The 20,064-nt window shown below is 38.7% G+C and overlaps 4 protein-coding genes across 7 annotated transcripts; 1 reads left to right on the top strand and 3 right to left on the bottom strand.

Annotated features, from left to right (window-relative positions):
• Positions 1-298: 298 nt before the first annotated feature.
• On the bottom strand, positions 299-3,983 carry tcn2 (transcobalamin II). Of its 2 annotated transcripts, none has more exons than XM_026343440.1 (10): positions 3,825-3,983; positions 3,501-3,565; positions 2,926-3,115; positions 2,656-2,825; positions 2,120-2,272; positions 1,471-1,643; positions 1,198-1,372; positions 930-1,110; positions 717-835; positions 299-593 (listed from the first exon to the last, which is right to left on the bottom strand). In XM_026343440.1, the coding sequence occupies exons 2-10, from the start codon at positions 3,553-3,555 to the stop codon at positions 532-534; spliced, it is 1,278 nt and encodes a 425-aa protein (XP_026199225.1). In that variant the 5' UTR covers positions 3,556-3,565; positions 3,825-3,983; the 3' UTR covers positions 299-531. The 2 variants fall into 2 exon arrangements, with proteins under 2 accessions (XP_026199225.1, XP_026199224.1); XM_026343439.1 differs by having other exon boundaries at positions 3,501-3,568; positions 3,825-3,981.
• Positions 3,984-4,683: 700 nt separating this feature from the next.
• ccdc117 (coiled-coil domain containing 117) lies at positions 4,684-8,424 on the top strand. 3 transcript variants are annotated; one of them, XM_026343443.2, is made up of 6 exons: positions 4,692-4,849; positions 5,287-5,492; positions 6,054-6,104; positions 6,202-6,465; positions 7,154-7,300; positions 7,608-8,424. In XM_026343443.2, exons 2-6 carry the CDS (start codon positions 5,350-5,352, stop codon positions 7,849-7,851), a joined length of 849 nt encoding a protein of 282 aa, XP_026199228.1. In that variant the 5' UTR covers positions 4,692-4,849; positions 5,287-5,349; the 3' UTR covers positions 7,852-8,424. The 3 variants fall into 3 exon arrangements, with proteins under 3 accessions (XP_026199227.1, XP_026199228.1, XP_026199226.1); XM_026343442.2 differs by having other exon boundaries at positions 4,684-5,492; positions 6,057-6,104; XM_026343441.2 differs by having other exon boundaries at positions 4,693-5,492.
• A 659-nt stretch (positions 8,425-9,083) lies between these two features.
• Positions 9,084-14,348, bottom strand: LOC113150466 (trichohyalin-like). The gene is made up of 19 exons (XM_026343019.1): positions 14,290-14,348; positions 14,050-14,161; positions 13,833-13,925; positions 13,648-13,760; positions 13,447-13,561; positions 13,211-13,330; positions 12,777-12,890; positions 12,417-12,647; positions 12,140-12,235; positions 11,882-11,980; positions 11,619-11,801; positions 11,390-11,521; positions 11,066-11,298; positions 10,822-10,948; positions 10,644-10,727; positions 10,346-10,557; positions 9,924-9,978; positions 9,597-9,803; positions 9,084-9,346 (listed from the first exon to the last, which is right to left on the bottom strand). Exons 2-19 carry the CDS (start codon positions 14,077-14,079, stop codon positions 9,314-9,316), a joined length of 2,277 nt encoding a protein of 758 aa, XP_026198804.1. The 5' UTR covers positions 14,080-14,161; positions 14,290-14,348; the 3' UTR covers positions 9,084-9,313.
• Positions 14,349-15,548: 1,200 nt separating this feature from the next.
• Positions 15,549-17,352, bottom strand: LOC113150464. The gene is made up of 5 exons (XM_026343013.1): positions 17,286-17,352; positions 17,075-17,181; positions 16,534-16,591; positions 16,323-16,445; positions 15,549-16,129 (listed from the first exon to the last, which is right to left on the bottom strand). Exons 1-5 carry the CDS (start codon positions 17,350-17,352, stop codon positions 15,549-15,551), a joined length of 936 nt encoding a protein of 311 aa, XP_026198798.1.
• Positions 17,353-20,064: the final 2,712 nt, after the last annotated feature.

Raw genomic sequence — 20,064 nt, 5'->3', positions numbered from 1 at the left:
CTTTCGCAATAAAAGCCTTTTAAAATCCCTGAGCGACAATTTGAGGCAAACAACAAATTCACATTCACAACATAATAATTTTAATTCCCCCCATGTGTTTAAGGAAATATGTGCTACACATATTCCCACTTTATAATATATATTATTATCAGTGATATTTATTACTGATAAATAAAATAGAATTAATATTTTGTTGACATCAGAGGTTCTATCTCAAGGATCTCAAAGAACTAACAAAATAAATCTGTGATCTAATAATAAAATGTCACTCGAAATTCACAAAAATGCAAACCTTAAGAAACTTTTCATTCATTCCATTACAACTTTTTATTTGTTTTAAAAAAAGTAGAATCACATTCTATAATGTCATTTAACAGCTCATTGTCAAAAACCTTTTTAATTGACATAGTAATTTCAGAATATTCCCATAACCTACTTGAAAGTAAAATCATTGGTTAATAGAAACAACAGAAAAACGTAGGAATGACTGAAGTCTTCGATCCTTTTCACTCTGTCAGCAGTGACTGTGTCTCAGTAGCTTTTGTTTGTGATGATGATCTTTTGGGCCGCTTCAATCTTGAAATCACTGACACCTGAGGAAGGAAATAATCATTTGGATTTAGTTTTTTTAACAAAGTGTAGTTGAGGCAGTAGATCAATTACCTAAATATGCTGCTCTATTAATAAGTAACAATGTAATATGTGTGTGTCCTCACCCTCACTGAGTGCAGTGCTATTTGAGGAGAGGTGCCAGTATCTGCGGTCGCTCTGTCTGGCCTGCTCTCCATTCACCAAACTTAAGAAAGGTCCCCACATGCTGGACTCTGTCTCAAACCTGTATAACACCATCAAATATTACTCAACATAGGCATTCATATAGGACTTTTTAAAAAAAATCTGAAAGGCACACAGGAATTATATGAACTCACGTGAAGCCAACATTTTTCCCCTTGAGAAGTTGAAGAGCCTCCAACAGAGAGCTGCCCTTTGGCACATCCAAAGAGTAAACAGCAGCTGCCCCACTGGACGTCACCACTTCCACTGTCAGAGCCACGTTAGTCTCACTCGGTGTAACCACCACAGGATCTATGGGCTCCAGCACCAGAGTGTCTGTAGAAAGGCGAACATGAAGATGAAAACAGTGACATTACAGACATATCACAGTGACCTAGAGGGTAGAAATAATGTTACACATACCATCCTCGTGAAGGCAGTTCTTGTTCTTAACTGTCAGGTAGGATTTCTGCTGGAGAGCTGGCAGAGTCTGAGATATAGCCATGGGGTTGTGGTATGTGTTGCTTCTGGCATCTGCCCTCATGGCCTCCATTGAGGCAGCACACTCATCAACCTGGCTGCCCATTGCCAATAAGGCCTTGATCACAACAAATAATTACAGGTAAGCTGCAACGATTTTGTTATGTAACACAGTAAAATAGACAATGGGAGCTGAAAAAAAAGAGAGATTCTTACTTGAACTGCAAGGCCAGTGCTGAACTCATTGCCAATATGTCCGTCAGTCCTCTGAGCAGCTAGAATTTTCTGTTTGATCTTGCTGAGGGCGGTTTGAAGCTCATCAGCACCGTGAACATGAGAACCTGCGTCCTTCACACACTGGAGCGCCATTCCAGCCATAGCATAGGTATCTAAGCAGAGAGAGGAGGACAACATATGAAGATTTGGCGGACAGAGGAAGAGTTTGATTAGAGAACAACAAGCACGAGTGAGACTACTGGAGTCATCTACAATACAAATGTGATGGTTTCAAGAGAACCAATACCATAAGGACTACATGTTCCTACCCTGGACCCTCACTGTGGCAAGTTTGTGTGAAATGAGTGACAAGTGAAATACAGCTCACAAAACCTTACAGTAGTTTTACTCAAATTTACTGTCTATCCTTTGTGTGAGTGTAAAACAAAAATTACTTTTTGTGTTTTGGGTGTAGTAATTTATCCTGAATTGACTGAATTAGTTAGTTAGTATTGTTATGTTATGGTTTTTACATTTCCATAATTTATTAATCACTTTTATCATAGGATTTGAGATGCACGCATGGCTGCATATTTAATTGATTAATATACTTTAATAGTTAAGAAACATTTAGGCAGGTTTTATTCACCAGTACTCTCAGCATCTCCATGTTTGAAGTGCTCATGTTCTACTGCCTTGATGATCTTGTTGCTGACATGGTTGTTGACCCTGACGCCACTAATGCAAAGAGCAAGCACACCCAGAGAGTACTGGTAATAGTTGGTCAAAGGGCGGTGGTTAACTGTAAAAAACAGAAACAAAATTATAGTAAAACATGACCACAGAACAAGGTTCAAGAACATAAAAAATATTAATTTCTTCAATATTACAACAATATTACTTTCTTTCATTACAAATTTTATTTCAGTTAGTCTACACTACTCTTAAACCAAGATTTCATACTCAAAGTCAGAATCATTAAACTAAAATAGATCCTTTAGGCAGTAGCTAATAATAATAATAACCGCATCCTTTTTGTGGAGATCTAAAAGTACATTTTCTTTTGATTTCTATTGAGAAAAATGGCTACACTGAATAACCTTTTACCTCATATTGTAGCACAGTGTAAAACAGTATGGTGAGCAGTTTTTATGACAACTTTTAAAAGGGTAAAGGAAAACCTACTGGCAATATGCTCCTTTTCTTGTTCCATTTGCTTTTTCAAGTGTGTCAGCAGATTCTCATTGTTCTCACTGACAGTGAAGGTCACTGAGTTGAGATCATAGCACGAAGATTTTAAAGCCAGAGTGTATAGAGCCAAGAGGCCAACTACAGACTGGCTGTTAGAGAGGGAGCTAAGACAGACACAGGAGAATAAAGGTAAGATGGGAACATCAAAGAAAAACATTACACATCAGACTTAAAATAGGATGACACCTGTCAACAGTGGATTACTTTTGTATGTCGCTGTGCAAATGATTTTTCAGTTTGTTCAGGTGTTCACTCTCCTTGGCAAGGTTGTGGTAGTTCGAAAGTCGTAAGGCCAAGTGCACGCTGGGGTTGGGGAGACCCTCCTGTGTCTCCAAAGAGCGAAGGAGATTCTTATTGAGTGTCAGGAGCAGCTCATTGTTGGATCCTTCAGTGTCTGGTTTGAAATATATAAAAGGTAAAGACGAGCGTCAGAAATTCTGATCACAGACATAAAAAACAAACCTAAAAAGTAACTCGCTGACATCAATATGAACTTTTGAATCATTGCAAAAGCAAAACTGCAGCATCAGCAGTCACCAGAGGAAACAAAGATACTGGAAGCTCTTTTGTGTTCAAGTTGCAAATATCCTATTTTACCATCCAGCACCGATCACAAGGGTACCAACTTTCTTAATTTGACAGTTTTTGTCCATTGTGTCAACCCATATGAAGGCCATTCCAGATTGTGAAGCACATAATTACAAAATCAGTGAGTGTTGAGTGAATCAGTCCCAGACAGATTTAGCATTGTTGAAGGTGGATTTAAAAAACATACTCACCACATGGTTTGCCAGACACAAAAGCTATGAGGCTTATTATGATCAAATGCAGCATTTTGTAGAACCTGCTGGATAAAAGAAACCCTAGAAATGAATCTAAACATTCACCAAAAACATTACACAATAACACAGATATGTTGTAAAATCGTCAACTTGTGTTTATAAAGAGAAGCTGCATATCAAACAGTAAACCGTAATTTATGAGCTAATGGACATGATAAGATTAGATAGCCTACCTAACAGTTTATTCACTGATATTAGGTTAGTTCACAGCAGTTCAGTGACGATTCGCTGTTCAAATGCTGCGGTAAACAGCTGTCTTACCTTCAGAGAGACACTCCAGTGTGTAGAAACAGGCTCAAACAACTGCTTCTAGTATCCTAAGGTCATATGACTCGTCATTTGAGATGACGAAGAGACGGTAAACGACAGGGCCTTTTCAAACTAGCTCTAAAGCTCAGCTGTGGGTTAGTCTACAGACAGGAAGTTCAGGATAACTATCTTGTTCAGATAAATAGTCTTTGGTAAAAACCAGACGACAAAAAGAGGTAGATGTCTATCTCATTTTACACATGTTCCTGTTGCTGCCTTTGTTCTCTAATGCGACATCTGGTGGCTTGAAGCGGCCTAAGTGTGTTATTATTAAATCTATAAATGCTTTATGCTTTTCCACTAGATGTTACTGTGCATGTCATTAGTGTAGTTAAGGCAGGTCCAGTGTGACTGTGGACATTTATGGGCCGTCCCTGTACGTCGTGATGATGTTAGAGGAGGTTGTTTAATAAAATCCGTTTACTTTTTTTAACTAATACTTAAGAAAAAAAGGCATGATCTCTACACTAGCTACATACATATTACACCGTAAGCGGGCGAGTGTTGGTTATTGCAGTAGAAATAAGAAATCTAGGAAAACTGGGGGAAAACGGTTTAATTCTTCATCGTGGTTTTGTGCAATACCCCATGTTTGTCACTTTTTACTTGTTGCATTATAACTTTTTATCAGAGATAGATGCTAGCTTGTGTAATGTACTATATTCTTAAAGGCTCTGTGTTCTTATTGGAGCTGTCTGTGTCAACACAACAACAAAACTCACCTTGTTGACTTGTGTGTTTAACCATGTTTTAACGTCAACAAGGATTTTGTTGTTAATGCACCGGAACTACACTACCCATAATTCACCGAACGTCACATACGCGTTTTCTAGAACGTCGACGCACCTTCTAGCGCGACTCGCGTGTGTAGTGTAACTAACGTTAGCTAACAACAGCTGCATCTGCTGAGTTGTTTCCACCATAAGGGGCGTTGATTTGGGCGATTTTTCTGTTCGTCGCTAGCATCACAATATTAGGTTAGTGAAACTTGAGCATGTAGTCTGTTGTTATGTGCTAAATGGGAGTGTCCCAACGGAAAACGCTGTGAAGGGAGCGAAGCTAGCTAGCAAAATATTGACATCAACAATAAACATCATAGGGGCTGGATAGCTGCACAGGTCGGCTTGTTATGCTTACTCAGTATGTTTCTGCTTCTCTTATAAAGCTTTAATTATGTGTAGGAATTAAGTTGTCACGGTATATCAACTTACCGTGTCGCGTTATAGTAATAGTTTTCTCCGTATTGTCATGTAACGGTAAAGCACAACAATAATGCTGTAACTAGCTAACGACGATAACCAGCCAGCTGACCCAGTTCAAACAGATGTAGCTAATGCTATAACTTGTGCGTCATGTAGGTTGGAGAAAATACCTTTATCAGCTTATCTGATTGGTATCAATGCTGATCTTTCAGATAGATCCGGTTGTAGTTACCTACCCGTGTGTATGTTCAAACCATTTTACCGAGTGGACCACCATGCATCGCTCTGCTCCCGCAAGCAGTAAACAGAGGTTTCTGCCAGCCATGTATTCATTTTCAGGTCCCACAAGCCTTCCTGAGTTTGACCTTGGACCCCCAATACCGCCTGGCCACCTACAGAGAACTACAGCCTGTGATCAGTAAGTACCAAAATTCCTCTTTACACTTGCCATTTAATTAGGTTTCTATGTACAAAATAATTTAATCCAGTACAGCAGCTCTGCTATGAATTCTGCTTTTACAAGGTTATGTTTTGGCCTAGTAGAATTATCACCTTTCTGACAATTTTCAACAAAATCTGGTTAATTTTAAACTTGTAAAAGTAGAGTCATGGCAGGCCTATTTTTGCTTTAGATTGTACCCAATAAAATGGCCATTGATTGTACTTTGGAAACATTCGAAATATACACCGATTATCAGGCACAACATTAAAAGCACATGCTGATTTTATTGTGGTGGACAGTTGTCATCATAAGAAACAAATGTAAAGTTGGCCATAATCAACTGGTGTCAGAACACATTGTATCACTGCATGCTACACATTGAGCTGGGTTAACGTTCATGCTGACCCCTGTCCAACAGAACAATAAAACCAATAGATAGTATTAAGGTTTTAGCTGATCTTCAGTCTATTTTCAATCATAGCCTGCCACATTTTGTTTGTATATTTTCACACATCTGTCTGTGTTTTTATTCCACAGCAGCTGGGAGACACGGTGCCTCAGAAAGCACAGGAGGAGAGTTGACGACGAGTAAGTGAGGGATGCAAAGAAAAAATGGTTAAAGCATACTTTAACATAAGATGCAAGAACAGTAAAATAAAATGTTATAGTAAATATATTTTCTTAGGGCAAGCAGTGCCAAGAGGAGGAGGATTGAGACAGAAGGGGAAATTTCAGAAAACTCAAACCCTAGAGCCCATAATAACTGGCCTACAGCAAACAGCTGCACTTTTCTGTCTGCACAACAAGCCAGTCCTGCACTTCCACAGCCATGCCCAGTGCCTCAGTCCTTGACTTTGCCACAAACCTCTGCCTTGTCCCAAAGTGACATAGAGAGCTCCTGCATGGAAATAGAGGCAGCTCAAAGGAAACTACGGGAGATTGAAGACAGGTATGAAGAATGCAGCATGTGTGAAAAGCTGCAAAAAGCAGCATCTAACTAACAGCCTAGGAATATATTATTCTTCAGGCTGACAACTTGTTATCAAAAAACCTGCCTCCAAAAAGCCATCCTGGATTCTGGACTGGATAGATACATGTTACTTGTCTCGCCAGTTCCAGACCTTTTATCCAGTATTAACAAAAACCTCTGAAAATGAGTGGCAGTCATAGCAGTAGCTGTCATGAATTTAAATGAAAAGATAAACATTGAACACACTGCTAAAATGTTTAAGTGCTGTTGTGTACATTGTGTTTGATAGGATGCATAAGAAGTTGTCACAGAAGGCTAAAAAGAAGACAAGCAACGTATAGCAATACTCTTACCCTTTTTCTCCTGTGCATCATCAAATTTGTGAAAATTGTTTGAGAGCATTTTTTTAAATACTTGATTGATGATTTATAATGGTTTCAGAGATGTTTCCTCTTTTAACCAAGCAGAGAAGGTCAACATTTTCTTTATGGCATGCTTATTGTAATTTTGTTGGAGTAATATCCGAATCGTGGGGCAGAGGTGGTGAGAGGGCGGGCTGTGTGGAACAGATTGATTTTGACCCTGATGCTACCATTAACTTGATGGCCCAAAGTTGTGTGTTGTAGCTTTAAATTAAAGTGAATAATGTCATGTTGATGTATCATAGAATAACACTGGAAGATGACAGTGAGGATGAAGATTTGGATGTAGAGCCAGCACCAAGACGACCAGTGCTGGTGATCTCTGACAGTTTGAAGGAGGGTCTACAGCGTGGCATCAGTGACATCCTGCCCCACACAGTAGCCCAGTCTGTGTATGTTCTTATTTTTCTACTGGAACATTTACTGTATACTATGACTAAAATCACTCTATATTCACTCATTCACTACTCCATATATAATGCACATCCAGTAGGCCACTCAGTGGTGAGCAGAAAATTACGAGTAGGGACCGGTTTTGGACCCAACTACAACGTTGATTGTTAAGTAATGATGTGACTTTACTTAACTTTACTTAAAATAGTATGATTTGTGTATCCCTGACAGGGTTTCCTCCTCCAAAAGCAAATTTTTCCTTCAAATTTTTACTTTTCTCAACCTGCTTCTTCCTCATACTTTTAGGAGCCATTCCTGCATGGAGTTAGTATTGTGGCGACCACCAGATGATCCCTTCTGTCGGAGGCTAAAGGGCTCATTACAGAAACAACGTAAACAACAGACAATATCTCGTCAGTCCCCAACTCCCTGTCCATCTCCCAACCCTCACAGTCCACTCAGCCCCTCCAGTCCACCTACAGATACACACTCTCCTCTGTATTGCTTTCCTGTGGCCCACAGCTCTGCAGAGGAGGACATGGAAATGTGATTGTGCTTAATTACCCTTAAAGATTCAACAAAGTAAAAGACTGGGTATGTAGTCACAGAAAAGACTACAGAGAGCTCAGAACTACTTGAAGAGGTCAGTTTGGCAAGTTATGTTAGCTTTACATGAACATTGTGCTGTTTTGAACAGTTTGTGCAGCACATCTTTTGCTCTATAGTCATTTAGTTTATGCTTTGTGACTATAATCCCAGGCAACTGCATGTAAAATTTAACAGCAACCCTAACCTGATTTACTCATTTAAACTCCAAGGCAAGTGTCATGATCTAAATGATTTATACAGATCTGTAGACATTCTTACTTAAAATAAAAACACTCTTTGGCCTTAGAGACACTTTTTTGCCAAAGCCTAGCCAACAGCACACAGGTGTACTGTAAATATTAACATTTTTGTTAAACATCAGTGTGTGGCACTGTAAAGAAATCACAGAAATTCAACTTTGTATGTTTTGTTTGTATTTTCTGTATTTATTGTACATTACCAGAATTGCAGTCAGCCATTGAGTGTTACTACTTTATATTTGTTTTTCAATAAACGCTTACATTGTCCAAGTAGAGATTATGTGTGGATTGGTAGGATGAAATTTGTCTTTAAATATAGTGAAAGCTGCTTAGGTGAACACTGTGATCCGATTTTAACCAATTAACTATTAAAGTATTGATTGGAATACCCTCTAGTTTGTCACACACAAAAAAAGTTTTAATATGTCAAGCTATTTTAAGATCTTAAGAATTACCAGCATGTCATTTTCTTCCTTTGGGATCAGTAAAGACTATGATCAGCTCAGACATAGTTGTTAAAAAGAATAGATCCAGTGAACAGATTTGACAAGGCTGGACAAGAATGGACAATACTACTCCAGCCTGCTTGAATTGCTTTGGGTTTGTACATTAACATAACATTAAGACACATATCACTAAGTTAAAGGCATAATAAGTGCTAATGGCATAACATTGGCTGACATCCACAGAACCTTTTTGTTGTACATTTGAACATTATGTAACATTTACAATTACACGAGGGAGTCTCACAAAGAACAGTCGGCTTTATGAGGTTATTTGACATAACTCACATGATCTGCAGCCTCCTGTGAAATGTCACTTCATCACTGATTCACAGTTGACTGCAACCTTAAGTCATAAATTTGACTGTTGGTCATTAAGTTCACAGTGAGGAATGTGAGCTTAATGACCAAATCTTCAGCTGCATCATTTGTCACTGTTTGTTAATCTGCTGTTGCAAGCACATGTGACAGTAAATGATTAATTTCTGTGCTCGACAAAAACTGCTTGAAATGCTTGAGACTCAGATTGTAAAAGAACATTATGTCAATAGTGTACTTACACTCTCTCTCTCACTTCTCTCTCTCTCTCTCTGAGTATCACACACATGGAGTAAGGTTTCATATCCCCTAAACTTGACAATGCCCTCATTGATGACTGGCTCTAAATCCCAGCACTGTCTTGACCTTGAGTGATCTGTGAGATATGATGAAGAAACGAACATAGTTATTATAAAAAGTGTTTATGATACTGTTCAATTTACAGTGGCATTTGTCTAGCGTTCCATGCTTCGGACGCAGCTAGTTGTCATTTAAAGATGTAAATAATGCAGTAAAGCCAACCATAAACGCTTCTTAGAGATGGCTATCTGGCCTTGAAGTAATGTATGTTGCTGTTGCTGTAAATGCAGCACTGACAGAGTGGGCAATCAAAAGAATATACTCACTGCTGTAAGATGTGATTCAGACAAATCTAAAGGGATTTTATCTGGAGGAGTTGGGCTGCAGGTGTAGGCCTGGTTTTCTACACGGAGCTGCTTCACCCTGCTCTTGAGGTAACAGAGAAGCTTAAGTGAAGCCACATCTGAAGGGCTGTAGGAGGCAGCAGAGCCCACAGAATGAAGGAAGGGAGAACAAAATGAGTTCTGATCTTCCTGATGGGAGAAAGGTTTTATTCAAATAAATACATGAACACTAAGCATCTACACCTTAAGGTGTTAGATACTGTACATATGTTGATGTTAATGTTCTTTAAGGAGCATTGAAACATTTACCTTTGCACTGAGCATGCCCTCAGACTTCCTTTGCCATTGAATATCTGATGCTTTTCTGGAAAATAAACAGGCCTACATTTGAAAGGGTGTGAATGATAAGCATGCATGAAGGAGGTTAATGTCTACTTAATCCTGGACCTATAACACTGTGAGTTGTTATGAGATTATGCTCTTGTAAGGACAGACAGCTGCGTAGTATGTCGTAATTTTTCACAGGCACTGAAACAGTCACCTGACTCTTAGTAACTTTGCCTTGCACCTGTGGGTGAGCAAAACTTAAATACACCTTTTAAAAACAGCAGGATATTAGATTTCTATTGGCTAGATGATTCTAGGCCATAATAAAGAGCAGTTATTTAAATTAAATTACTACTTCATGCTCAGAATAAAAAAACATTTTTTTTTTGAGGGTCCAGTTTTACCTTTCAAGTTCAGCTGTCAGCTCTTCTTCAAAGTTGCATGGCAGCCGAGCTGCAGTCTTTTCCTTCCACTGACCCATGCTCCTTTGAACCTGCCTGAGCTCCAGGTCTTTGGTCTTTAGCTGCTTGTATAGAGATTCTGCCACTCCTCCTCCATCAGCTGCTTCACCACCCATATGAGCCCATTTCAGACTGCTTAACTCCTCAATATGCTCCTGCACAAATATCATGATAATGGTATAATCAATGTGTTTTGTCTGTTTACTCAAACATGAGCTTTACAAACAGTCTATGTTTATACCTGGATAAGACGCTCCTTTAGAAAATCCAAAGCTTGATCTCTCTCCAATCTCAACTGTTGTCTCTGGATGCTCAGTTCCCGCTCCTGACAGAATATGAATTTTGGAGACATGTATACATTTATTGTGCTGCATTTCCAAATACAAGGCACTGTGCAGTCTCTGAAGACCCGACTATACCTTGTCTTTTCTCAGCTGCTGACTGGTTTGTTTCTGTGAATTAAGCTCCTGGTGTAAGTGGCTAATCAAGTGCTTCAACTGTTCTCTCAGTGTCCTCAGGTTTGTAAGAGCCTCAGTTACACTAGCACTGCAAAATACAAAGGCACCAGAGTCAGAAGACAATCATCAGACACACCATTCTGTCTACAAATATTGACTTCTTCATAAACCACATATGCATGCAGGCCAGAGCAGGAAATCACACCTGGGAGGTAAATGTAAGGCATTTTGTTTGGCTCCACACTGTTCCACTAAAAGGTAGAGATGCTGGCACTCCGCTCCCAGCTCCTGCGCCCAGGTCCTGAGCTGCTGGTCCAGCTCAGCTGTGATTTGTTTATGGCTGCTCTCTCTCTCTTCAAGCGTCACCCGGAGCCTGTCGGCCTCTTTCTCTGCTAGCTGGACAGCCTGTTCAAGATGAAGCGCTGTCCTCTGATTCTCCTATGACCACAGACCACACCATGTCAGCTTTCTACAACACTACACCCTTTTATTTTTCTGCAAATTATTGCTTTCAGCAATTTTCTCACACCTGTGCCATCTGTTTCTGCAGCCTCTGCAGTTCAGCCTGGTGGTCCTCTTTCAGTGATTTACAAATAACAACTAGCAAAGATTCCTGCTCTCTGTGTTGTGCAGAGTGTTCACTCTCCAACTCATGCACTTTCTTACAGATACAAAGAAAAGGATTCAAATGAAGCTTTAATACAATTTTATTATTTAAAGTGGTAACATAATATTGTCATAGTTATGAATCACCTTACTGTTTTTAGTTCCAACACTTTATGTTGAAGAGCCAGTGCTTTACTCTTCTCTCGCTGCATCTCACTCCTCGTGTTTTCCAAGCTCTTTCTGTTCTGCTCTTCCAGGATTCTAAAGTGCACCTGCACAGCTTCCATTTTTTCTGCCTCCCACTTCCTCCTTTCCTCATCTACTCCTTTGTGCACCTGAATGGCAGCATGCTGTGCTTATCATTCAAGTGTGTAGAAACATATTGCATATTTTAGGCAAAGGACTATCAGAATACCTTTTCCAGGGCTTCGTGCAACTGCTCTTCACGATTCTTTGCCTGTTTCCTCTCCTGTTCTAAAGATCTCCTTAGCTGCACGGCTTCTTCCTCTTTTAGCTGCCAGGGTGGTAGAGGATCACTTCTTTAAAAGGTAACCCTGTAACTTATGTTTTTATACCCATACCCAACATCCAAAATATGCATTCATGGCAGTTCAGCAGATTTATATTGAGGTACTGTAGCAATGGGTTTAAATGTTGATGGTAACACACTGACCTGAATGGAACTTTGCATAGACTCAATACGTTGTATGAGAGATGATGTCTGTTCTTTCAAATCACTTACATTCCTCTCTTCAGCCTGCTGATCAACCTGAATTGGAGTTAGAGGAATCAATATTTCCATTTTTCAGCACTTGGATTTTTAACTTGTAAACCAAAGCCAGGTATTTCCTCTCTTGATTTCATACTGCTTCCCAAATGAAAAGTACAATAATGTTATGAAATATTAGTAACAAAATTGTAGAGTCTGAAAATTTTGCCTCAGCATTTACCATTATTCTATGGGCTTGCTCCTGTGCTTCCTTCAGCATTTTGTAGTACTTTGTTTTCAGGTGTTGTAGCTCCACCTTCAGTCCATCTCTTTCTGCTTGTAATGACCCATGTAGTTCCTGGAAATCTATAAGCTGTAGTTCCTTCTGAGCCAACATCTTCTCCAGACTAGTCAACCTGATCTTACATTCTCCTAGTTCAGCCTGCAGCTCACTTACTCGAGCCTCCAGTGCCTAAGTGAACGAAAGACAGCAATAAATAGAATAAAACAGAAAAGTGGATGCTGAGATTGTGTAATTAGTTTGACAGATTAATTTCTATTTCACTGTATTAGAAACTGATACAATGACAGATGATGTCACCTCACTCTGCTCCTTTTTCTGCGTCTGTTTTTCTTCCAGACAAACATACTTGTCCCTTAGTGAGATTTCTGCCTCTGTAGCCCTCTGGAGTGCCTCACAAGTCTCCTCCAACTTCTGTTTCAAGATTATATATATAACATATATATCAAAGTATTTAAAAACACACAAAAAAGCAAATACCTTGAAGGTATTTACATCTAAACCATAACCATAACAGAACACATTCACAAAAAGAGAAGGTATAATTGTGTTTAAGGCGCATTCAATTACCTAAATCAAAGGTCATTACAAAAAATATATATAAGTAAGCACTGACTAACATAACAACATACTGTTTTCTGAATAATTGAAATCATTATTATTTGACCAGTGTAGTTTATAAATGTTATGGATACATTTTATAGTTATACTGTAAATAGGCCTTAATACTGTACCTCTTGCATTGACTCAAGCTTCTCTCTTGCACGTCGCTGTTCAGCAAACAATTCTGTTTTTGCACTATCCAGCTGTCTTTCCATCTCCTCCCTCTCTAGCACAGACATGATGATCCTCTTCTGCTTATGGTATGGTGGGCCAGTGAGGAAAAAGAAGGTATTAAGAAAAAAATGCAGTTAAAATGTGAATAACTGAGCACAACCAAGAGTGGAAAAATATATTCAGTTGTCATTACCCTCTCCATGCAGGATCCATCTGTTAGAGTCTGTTCAGGTGTAGGTACAAGTTCTTCTTCTTTAACCTCTAGCACAAAGGACTCTCTCTGATTCTTCAACTTCTGCAGCTGAGAACTATATTATATTTATTAATGTATAACAGAACAATCCTTACATTAGTTGTGTGTATGTGTGTGTGTGTGTTAAGTTTGATTTTATACCTAATTGAGTCCATCTCTAACCTGCTGTTAATCAGAACACACTCAAGAGTCCTCTTCTCCTTTTCCATCTGTGCTGTGTCCGCAGCCAGTCGCTGTAATTCCTGCAAAGCATGCTGGGGAATACACCATAAACCGTGAATATTGGTGGTCTATACACGCTTTTTTACACAAGATGCTGTATTTACCTGTTTTCTCTGCTGAAGTTCAGAAAGGCAGAGCTCAAAGTCTTTTAACTGATTTGTCTTCAATCTCAGTGTTTCCTCCTCTTTTTCACATTTCTAAACCAAACGCACACACACACATATACAAACCAGGTAAGTGATGTCTGGCATTTAAATCTAATAGCATTTCTCAAATTATACTGAATAATATACTAAAATATACTCGGCAGTTCATTCATACTTTTCGGAGGTTAGAAAGTCGTTCTTTCATCTTCACCAAATCAGTCCTGCACCCCCTGCTCCAGTGGTCAATTTCCTCATCTGTGTCATTGTCACCAAAATAACACACATACCTGGGATACACAAAAAAGCATAGTATGTAAGTCTGTAAAATGATAAAACAATTTTTTAAATCAATAAAAGACTACAAATAAGACAAAAATGCTCAGCACGTTTTTTAAAATTGTTCCATTTGGTTTACCTGGATGTTTCTCTCCTACTACGCTGAGCTTTATGGACAGAAGGAGTTGTGTTTTGTGCATCCCCATGAATGGATCTCTGGGCTTTGAAGAAAGGCAAAATTCTGGGACATTTAAGGGGTGAATTCATCTTTTATCATTATTAATTCAAAAAAAGAAACACTTGCTTTACCTGATGTAGATAGAGGGTTACTTTCTTCCTGAGGGGTTGTGTCATAGTCACTCTGGTTGACACAGTAGTCATCTATGCCTGTGACAGATTGGCAGAGACTGCGCGATCCTGTGGGGGTCATACAAATTTTGTTGACCATGACTCCACACGTTTTATTGTATTTCATTTTGTATTTCCTAACCCTGACCATATTTTCTACATTAAAATGCTCTGTTTTAAGCATTTTCCAATTCATTACCATTTGTTAGTGGCATTATTTGAAATGGTGATATTTCAAATACAGTATAAACATCCTTTGTCATTTTAAAACAAAGGTCGCGTTTCTCTGCATTTTCTGCAGTCCTTTACCTGGCTGCCTGTGAATATGCTGCCTGACCTGCTCTGTACAGACTGAGTCAAGGTCACTGTCAATCGAAACAGTGTCAAAATTCCTCACTGGCACTCCTAGAAAAGAAACAAGCAACATTGTAATGGTTTGCAGTAAGCAGATCTCTAGGAGGATTAGTTCAAGTTTTAGTTCATGATTTTCAATGTCTCCGTCAACCTGCTTTTTCTAAATTACTCCAAATGACATAACCTGAACTAAAAAACTCTTCAACATGATGTCATTTTTTTCAGCTAAAAATACAGAGTTATTTTAATACAGGGAAGGCAGAATGATGCTTGATACAGGTCATAGTGCCTGTACTCAAACTAAGAACATAGAAAGCAAGCTGAAAATCAATAAAGTTGCAGATGCAGCGCAAGTGGTTTGTGATACACTACCTGCCAAGCACCTGATCTTGGGAGAACAGGTGTTGTTTTGCTGCAGATGTTCAGGTACATCTCCTGTTTTGTGAAAAACTGAAAGAGAAGTGGAAGATAATCAAAAGGTGTGACAGGGCTGCGAAATTATCAGGAATTAGAACAAAGTCAGCAGGCCTAAAAGGCTGCAACATTAGTTACAGAGTAGTGGAATAAACAATATTCTGGTGACTTACTTTGGGATAAAAAAAAAAACGTCTATGCCTCAGGTGGCCATTCAGAACAGGGGGTCATTCATAAGCATGTATATGTACCACACATTTCAATGTCATTAACCCGAAAGTTTTAGGGCAGATAAGGGTTGTACTTACTACTGCTGTTATCATCAACCCTCTGTAGTGGTTTATAGCTCTCTCCAGTTCCAGCTTTCTCATGTGATATGTTTACTCCATAGCTGACAGAAAGACCTTTATCCAGTTCCTTTGTTTGATGTGGCTTATTCAGTTGGGAATAATGAGCACTCCTTGTGGATTTACTGCTTTTCCCAGTGGCTGCTGATTTTCTTCTCCCACAATTATGAACACTTTGTGCTTTTTGTTCAACCTGGGTGTCACTGTCAGAGATCTCTATCCTCTCGACCTCTTCTTCTGTATCTAGCTGCTGCATATTACTCTCAGAAAGTGCCAGTTCTACCATCTCTTCTCTGAAGCGTCTGACAAAGTCCTCAGTGCAGATACTGTCTGAAGAAGGCTGCATCTCTCTTGTCATCCCATTCTCCTTACAGTTGTCACCAAGCAGCTTCTCTAGTCTCCAAATGACCTGCTCCCTCTGAGACTCTGTCTCCCCTTTGTCTGTTGTTTCTCTATCTAACATCTTTTTGGTTTTCTTGTTCACAACATGACCTTCCTGGCAGCTTGTGCTCCTCTCTGGAGTAAACCAGAAGAGAGATGGAGGGTAAACAGGTTACTAAAGAATGTATGCATCTTACTGATTTCACTTAGTGCTATCATCTATACAAACTCAAGCACACATTCAATTGAATATTGGCAGGTTTCAAGAGTAATTTGAGTAACCACAAATTCAGTTTTTCATGTAATAATATTATTATTGAAATATAACCTGATGTGTGCTCCACTGTTGGTGTGTGTATTAAATCAAGACAAGACATTGGGGTGTCATTTGTTTGAGATGTGCTCCCAAGACCTGTGTCTTTGCTCAGAGAATGACTCCACATAAGAGGACCTAGAAAAAAAAATAAAATCACAGATTATGACTTGGAAAAGATTGTTTACCAAATTTGGTATTAGGTGTGGGTTATGACATGAATTACCTGCAACACTACAGTCACGTTCCCCGGAAATTAACTGTTTCCGTGTCTGCACCTGGACCTGGATACATTAATCACACTTAGATTTTAGTTAGTTAAACTTTGTTAATCAGAAAATCTTAAAGAGATAACAATTGTTTTTGCAACTTTAAACTGTGAAGAAATGACATATACACAGTACATACAGGCATGGAGAAAATTGTTGGTACCCTTTCATTAAAGAAAGAAAAATCCACAATGGTCAGTGAAATAACTTGAAACTGACAAAAGTTTAGTCATTTGGCAGATACTTTTATCCGAAGCGACTAACAAGGTACAAAGCAAAGTTAGGGTAATCATTAAGAGGCCTTAGCTAAGGACGTTTTTTTGGGCAGTGTATATTAATTAAACAATCATCACACACAATTACACTGTTCCGTCTAATTAAAATAATCATGTTTTACTGTTAACAAGAGCTAATAAATAAGCTAACTTACTTCTTAAAAATGTATTCCTGTTTATGCATACGCATACTTTATAAAGAGACTGAATAAAAATTAGAGACCTGCAGCTGACCAAGTTGAGCATCAATGGCATCTAGGAGAAGATCACAGTGATCTCGTTTGAGAGGTGAATTGTCCAGTCCAAACACACCGTCTTTGTGATTGAGGTCTGAGAGGCCCAAGACAAAGTATGTCAAGAATGGGTGCAAATTTAGACTTTGATGTGTATAAATGTATACATGGTATAGATGTAGTGTCTATAAAACCTCAGACCAGTGTAAAGAAGCTCATCTGTGTCCTCTGTATCTCCCTCTGCTCCATCATGGCTTCTGTCTCCCATTTCCTATTGCTAGAGACAAACATGCAAACATTCAGCTGCACCATATAGGCAAAACACACCCAGTAACTATCAGTGGTTAGGGCTGACAGGGCAGTTTAAAACAGTGGGTGGGGGTTAATGTTGCTCAGTTGTCCAGGAAACCAAGAACCAAGTCAAACTTTCTCCTTTTCACTAAAGAGACTATAAATTCCTCTCTTTCACTCTCTGCCACTCCCCAAAATTAACACTATAACAGTTAAATTTACCGTAGCAATGTAACACAAGAAGTGCACGCCGAAATGTTCAGCTAAGTGCTAACAATAAGCCATGAATGAAATGCCTAAAATAAATCTAAGTAAAGTAATAAACAAATCTATGTTTTTACTTTTTTTCTGTATTTTTAGTAAAAGTACTTCTAATAAACGTGACTTTTTTTTTTGTTAGTTTTCCCTTTAACATGCTCACTAAAGCGCTAAAGGTTAGCCTTAATAAACAAAGAAACTATTCCTCCTGAAACGATGTTACATATGTAGCTTAGCTAGCAGTGAGGCTATATGAACACAACCCATAAATTACATTTTTCTGTTTATTCCAACACTGCACCACATCATCATATCATCATTCATAACTTACTCTGAGAGGACAAACGTGCAGACTTTAAGTGGATGCTGAACTTGACTCTTTTCGGTGCTGATCTCAGGAACTCCGCCGCTGCTGTTCAGCCCTCATTGACAGGAGCGTCCCTCGGTTGCCACGGAAACCAACCAGCTAGTTGTGACCTGCGCAGAACGGAGCGCGGAGTGACGCACGCACAGCGGCAAAATCAGCGCCAAAGGGAAACAGCTGGCAAACAGAAGTCATGAGCAGCCAGAGCACTTCATGGAAATGTTGAGCACAAACCACCAGATGGAGATTGATCTAAATGTGCTTTTCAGTATATTCATGGAAACAGGTGAACCGTAGGCTAGTACTAATAACTCCACTAGATCTCTCTGGTTTTGATTTAACTATTTAAAAAAGGATGTGTTTTTAGCACTGTTGAAGTTGATGCTGTTCATAACCTGATGGTTTAGTATATTTATTTTCCAACATGTAGGCCGACCTCAAACATAATGTTTCTGCAGACATCTAAATGTTTAGGTCATAGGTTTAATTAATGTAAAGATTCAAAGAGAGAACAAGTGCAAAAAACATATTTCTGACGATTAAATTTGAAAAGTCATCCAACATTCGTTATATTTCTTCTATGTAGAAATCAACTGATTTGTTAGCAGCAATAAAGCAAATATATTTTGTATATATTTTTGTGGTAAAATAATATGTCCCCCTGAAATGTAGTAGAAGTAGCCAATATAAGTGAAGGAACATGAAATGAAAATAGAGTACAGTGTACCAAATAAATAAAAAAAAACATGTCCATTCGTTTCTATTTTTGTTTTTTGACCTTTGAGCAGACGTTGGATCAGTCTTTAAGATGTTTATTTAAATTATAATACACGGCTATAATGAGAGAAGCTGCTTCTCTATTTGTTTCATTTGACAGATGTCACAATTTCTTTTTAAAAACAGCAGTACACTAGAGGCTTTTGTATATTTAGTTAAAAGTTTTCTGTCCTTCTCCCTTCTACGTCAACAAAAAGAACTCAACATGCCTACAAATTCTAAAGCCTCCAAAATCACATTCAGATCTATTTAAAACCTTTAAGGCAGAGCTTTACTAGTGTGTTTTTGTTATTTTGTACTCCCACTAAAATGTAGCCTGTTGGAAGTAGTAATTCTACAACAGTTATTCTGTAGTGCTCGTACTATTTTTATAAGGACTGTTCAGAATCACTTCACTGATGAAGTGAGAGACAGTTTTTCAAACAAAACGGGCTTACAGTCTCACAGATGCCACCTAAATAATCTACCAACTACCCGTGAGATACAATAAAACAGACAGTCAGTGTCAACAATAACAACTTTATTATCACCTTTTTCATTATTGTGTCTTTGTTGTTTAAAGACCATGTTATACAAGTATAAATTAAGGGAGAAAATACACAATTTAAAAAAAAGAAGCAAAACCTCAGTTGAATCTGCAGTTACACCTGAATACACCTACGTATAATTTGGGGGAGTAAGAGTAGTAGTCAAGGCAGGTCGATCAAGTTTGACCTCCTGTACCAAGCCGCTTTTGTAATGTGTCTCATAACCTTCATTAACACATTGTTTTTCACATCACCATCATGTCACAGCCATGAGTCACAGTCCAAGCAGAAGCGGGGTTCATTGTAGACAAGGCAAGAAAAATCTCCCCATCTTTATTAGTTTACTTCCACCTCAAAACTGAGCAGCATCAAATGAGAAGGAAATGTGTGCCACACACACACACACACACACACACACACACACACACACACACACACACACACAATCAAGCTCATTATGCAGACAAACAGCATGAAAACACCAACAATAAAAAAAATGGCACCCATTAGAACATAGGAATCAAAACAGAAAATAAAACACAAAAATTAAAGCTAAAAGTCACACTAAGAGTTGGGTGAGATGACCTGTGAGAAACAATAAGAGGGGGTTTACATTTGAACCCTCTAAGAAAGGGAAGGCAGATGAAGAGGTGTTTTAGTCTACAGTACACTCTCCACATACACTTTGGTTGTTTTGTCCCTTCTGCATGAGGCAGACAACTGTTTTATTTGAAGCAACAACAGCCATTAACTCACAAATCCA

Source organism: Anabas testudineus, chromosome 9 (assembly GCF_900324465.2).
Source record: "Anabas testudineus chromosome 9, fAnaTes1.2, whole genome shotgun sequence".
Lineage (NCBI taxonomy): Eukaryota > Metazoa > Chordata > Actinopteri > Anabantiformes > Anabantidae > Anabas > Anabas testudineus.
Note: the sequence above shows the minus strand (reverse complement) of the source record. Positions and strands in the feature narration are given on the sequence as shown.

Bases quoted from the DNA above. Each gene is read 5' to 3' on its own strand.
- tcn2 (XM_026343440.1), bottom strand. From the start codon at position 3,555: ATGCTGCATTTGATCATAATAAGCCTCATAGCTTTTGTGTCTGGCAAA. The intron at 2,826-2,925 runs GTAATCCACTGT...TGTCTGTCTTAG, and splicing joins TTGCACAGCGACATACAAAA to CTCCCTCTCTAACAGCCAGT. The intron at 836-929 runs GTGAGTTCATAT...GGTGTTATACAG, and splicing joins GGGAAAAATGTTGGCTTCAC to GTTTGAGACAGAGTCCAGCA.
- ccdc117 (XM_026343441.2), top strand. From the start codon at position 5,272: ATGCTGATCTTTCAGATAGATCCGGTTGTAGTTACCTACCCGTGTGTA. The intron at 5,493-6,053 runs GTAAGTACCAAA...TTTATTCCACAG, and splicing joins AGAACTACAGCCTGTGATCA to CAGCTGGGAGACACGGTGCC. The intron at 6,105-6,201 runs GTAAGTGAGGGA...ATATTTTCTTAG, and splicing joins AGGAGGAGAGTTGACGACGA to GGCAAGCAGTGCCAAGAGGA.
- LOC113150466 (XM_026343019.1), bottom strand. From the start codon at position 14,079: ATGAAAGAACGACTTTCTAACCTCCGAAAA. The intron at 12,891-13,210 runs GTACAGTATTAA...ATCTTGAAACAG, and splicing joins AGCTTGAGTCAATGCAAGAG to AAGTTGGAGGAGACTTGTGA. The intron at 10,728-10,821 runs GTATAGTCGGGT...ATATTCTGTCAG, and splicing joins AGCAGCTGAGAAAAGACAAG to GAGCGGGAACTGAGCATCCA.
- LOC113150464 (XM_026343013.1), bottom strand. From the start codon at position 17,352: ATGGGAGACAGAAGCCATGATGGAGCAGAGGGAGATACAGAGGACACA. The intron at 17,182-17,285 runs GTCTGAGGTTTT...TGGGCCTCTCAG, and splicing joins AGATGAGCTTCTTTACACTG to ACCTCAATCACAAAGACGGT. The intron at 16,130-16,322 runs GTTATATTTCAA...GGTTTACTCCAG, and splicing joins AACAGTGGAGCACACATCAG to AGAGGAGCACAAGCTGCCAG.